This window comes from Branchiostoma floridae, chromosome 17 (genome assembly GCF_000003815.2).
Source record: "Branchiostoma floridae strain S238N-H82 chromosome 17, Bfl_VNyyK, whole genome shotgun sequence".
NCBI classification, from domain to species: Eukaryota; Metazoa; Chordata; class Leptocardii; order Amphioxiformes; family Branchiostomatidae; genus Branchiostoma; species Branchiostoma floridae.
Window position 1 is genome coordinate 3513268 of NC_049995.1, and position 2953 is coordinate 3516220.

The 2953-nt window shown below is 42.5% G+C and overlaps 1 protein-coding gene across 1 annotated transcript in view; it reads left to right on the forward strand.

The window, feature by feature from the left end:
* Positions 1-492: 492 nt before the first annotated feature.
* LOC118404584 (solute carrier organic anion transporter family member 4C1-like) overlaps positions 493-2953 on the forward strand; it is a 7638-nt gene continuing 5177 nt past the window's right edge. Inside the window, exons 1-5 of the mRNA XM_035803774.1 lie at positions 493-632; positions 1098-1237; positions 1596-1692; positions 2154-2269; positions 2636-2827. Coding sequence (XP_035659667.1) covers positions 508-632; positions 1098-1237; positions 1596-1692; positions 2154-2269; positions 2636-2827 — 670 coding nt within the window. The 5' untranslated portion in view covers positions 493-507. The remainder of the gene's footprint in view (positions 633-1097; positions 1238-1595; positions 1693-2153; positions 2270-2635; positions 2828-2953) is intronic.

The window sequence follows — 2953 nt, forward strand, 5'->3', positions numbered from 1 at the left end:
ACAATGTCATTTACCAACACAGATGAACTTTCATGTCAAGGAATTTCGTTTTAAGCTTTGATGATATCATCACTTTCTTAGCCTCACGTGTCAAGATCAACGGATGTTCCGGCTTTCATAGTTCAATTTGTAAAATTTCTGTACGTTGAAACGGCCTCACAGTCTCACAGTTGCTGAAACTGGGAGACCACCGCCGTGGCGACTGTCTTTTGGAAGGGACAAAAAATGGGGCTCCGGTATTCGAGAAGGCGCCTCAAGCACGTTAACGGGGAATGGCTTCGCAAAATCCCAGCTAGGGCCAGGCTCCTTGCGACTGAAATAGAGGAAATTTGCTCCCCTGTACAGTATGCCATTAAGCACTGAAAGGGTCTAACGAACAAACGGTAATCGACTGTTAACAGTTGTATCATCTTGCTTGCTGTGTTATAACCGTTGTTTAATTTGGTGACAAGCAATATTTTCGGAACTTTCGATCAGTGGTTGCTTCTTTGAATATAAATACTCTTCATGGTTTTTCCTCTAGGTCGTTATGTTCCTTCTGGTGGCACTAATATTTCCGAGTCAAGCAGCGCAATCTGCCATCCCTGGTCTAACGGAACAGCTGATGAACAGCAGTGCGATACCAACGGAGGGTAAGGGCTCAGCTATATCATCTAGCTACTAGTTTAGTGTGCAGTGGCAAGATATATTGTATTTGTACTTCACTTGCTGTAGGCAATGGTATGCTGAATTGAATTTTATGAAATAGTGTTGAAGTTGTTGCAGCTTTTAAAGATTTAAAGATTTAAACTCGCGCGTTGCTAGCTCTCTCTCTGTGATCTGTGTGTGTGTGTGTGTATGTATGTTATATGTATATTATGTTTCTCTTGCGCGCCCTCTCCCTTGCTCTCTTCTCCCTCTTTCTCTCCCCCTCTCTCTCCCCCTCTCTCTCCCCCCCCCTCTCTCTATATATATAGAGAGAGAGAGCCGCTAGGGGGGCCCGAACGTATCGGCTGTTGGTTACTCTCTCTCCCCCCCCCCTCTCTCTCACTCTCTGTATCTCTCGCATATATCATGACTCGACTAGATACTACATATACATACCTCATGGTTTATAGGTACAGCCAGCTGGAGAATTATCTGTACGTGTTTGTCACCGCTACGTTCCTCATGTCGTTCCTGGTGGGCCCGTTGTACACGCTAGGGGTCGCTTATCTGGACGAGAACGTGAGCAAAAAGGTGTCAGGTGGATATGTTGGTAAGTGGAAGTCGTACTTGACAGGTAAGCCTTATTTTGTTTTAATTTGGTAGGAGCAGTTAATTCCACTCTATCACAAAAGGGTATTCCACTTTTGCACACACGTTTACCTTATACCTTTAACTTATCATGTAAAATATCATATTTTTCTATATACCATTGTTTCTCAAACAAAATAAGGTCAGTAAATATTTTGACGTCTTTACGTCCTTCCTCAGGATAATTGACTCGTTATCGTTGACACGTGATATTACGTATCCCAGTGGTGGGTCAAAGGTTACTGGAAACCTGTAACGCCCCCCGTCAAATATGCAAAATTAAGGCCGGAGACCACACATTGTTTGCCTTTTTTTTCAAGGGATCCTGTATGCCTCAACTGCTATTGGTCCTGCTGTTGGTTACGTCATGACATCTCAACTGCTCAATCAGTACATTGACTGGCCGGAAGTAACGAAGTAAGTTTTTTTTTTGCTTTTGGCTACGCCTCAGAGGCGAGGTCGTTATAGAATACACGTATGAGCTAGCATCTTTGTTTGTTTCTGAGAATGCGTTGTACAGAATGCGTATCAGCATAAAAATGAAAGAAAGCGAGGCCAATGCTGCAAAAGAAGTGTGAATTATACTAAATAATGCAAAGTCGTAATCATGCAAGTATGCAATTATTTTATTTTTACTTTTCTTTTTCTTTTGGGTGTGTCTGTCTATGTGTCTGCATTTTCAAATAATTGTGGTCAGCATCACAAGAACGTCTGGATGGATTACGATGATATTTGGTATGAGGGTAGGTGTTATTTTAGGAAGACAAATGTCAATTTAGGTCAATTTTAGCCCCCTAGAATTTCACCTTGGTACTGCAGCAGAAATTCCGTTTTATGTATCTTTTGACCTGGATGTGCTATTATCTTGTTGTTTACAGTTTGACACCCAATGACCAGCAATGGTTAGGAAACTGGTGGTTCGGATTCTTTATGCTGGCCATCGTCGCCTTTTCGGTTGCCATTCCGCTGTTTTGTTTTCCACGAAAGCTAGGCGGTAAGTTTTGTCATATGTTGCGTGAATCAACTTTAATTCGTTTGTGTGTGTGCGTGTGTTCGTGCGTGTTTGTGTGTGTATGATATGTGTGTCTTTGTTGTGTGTGTATAAAATAAATTGTGTTTGTGTGTGTGTGTGTGTGTTTGTGTGTGTGTTTGTGTGTGAAAGTGTAAGCCTATGTTTGTTAGTGTAATAAATTGTAATCTATTTGTCACTACTTTGTGGAATTCTTTCCAGATATATTAACACAATTGAAGCTGTGCAATGATTAGAAAAAAATTATACATTCTGTTACAACATTTTCATTCTGTATTTTGGATTAGTTGTTGCTCAAGAGTAACCATTACTGACGCCCTTCATTTGTAGGTATCCAAAAGCGCCCAGAAGAAACTGAAGAGGAAACTACCCTTCCTGCCAGTAAAGATGACAAAGATGGCGCCGAAGAGGATGATGATGATGATGAGCCTGCTAAGGCTTTCCCTTGTGGTGCTCAGGACTTCTGGTCCACCGTGAAGGATCTTGCGAGTAATTTCTCCTACGTGGGTCTTTGCCTTGCAGGTAAGATTATGTATTCGTGGGGCCGTATAGCACAGTGGTAGTGTATTCGGCCCGTGACCGAGAGGTCGCCCGGTTCGATCCCACCTGCCGTGTTGCCGGTCTTGTGCCCTTGGGAAAATTTGCGTG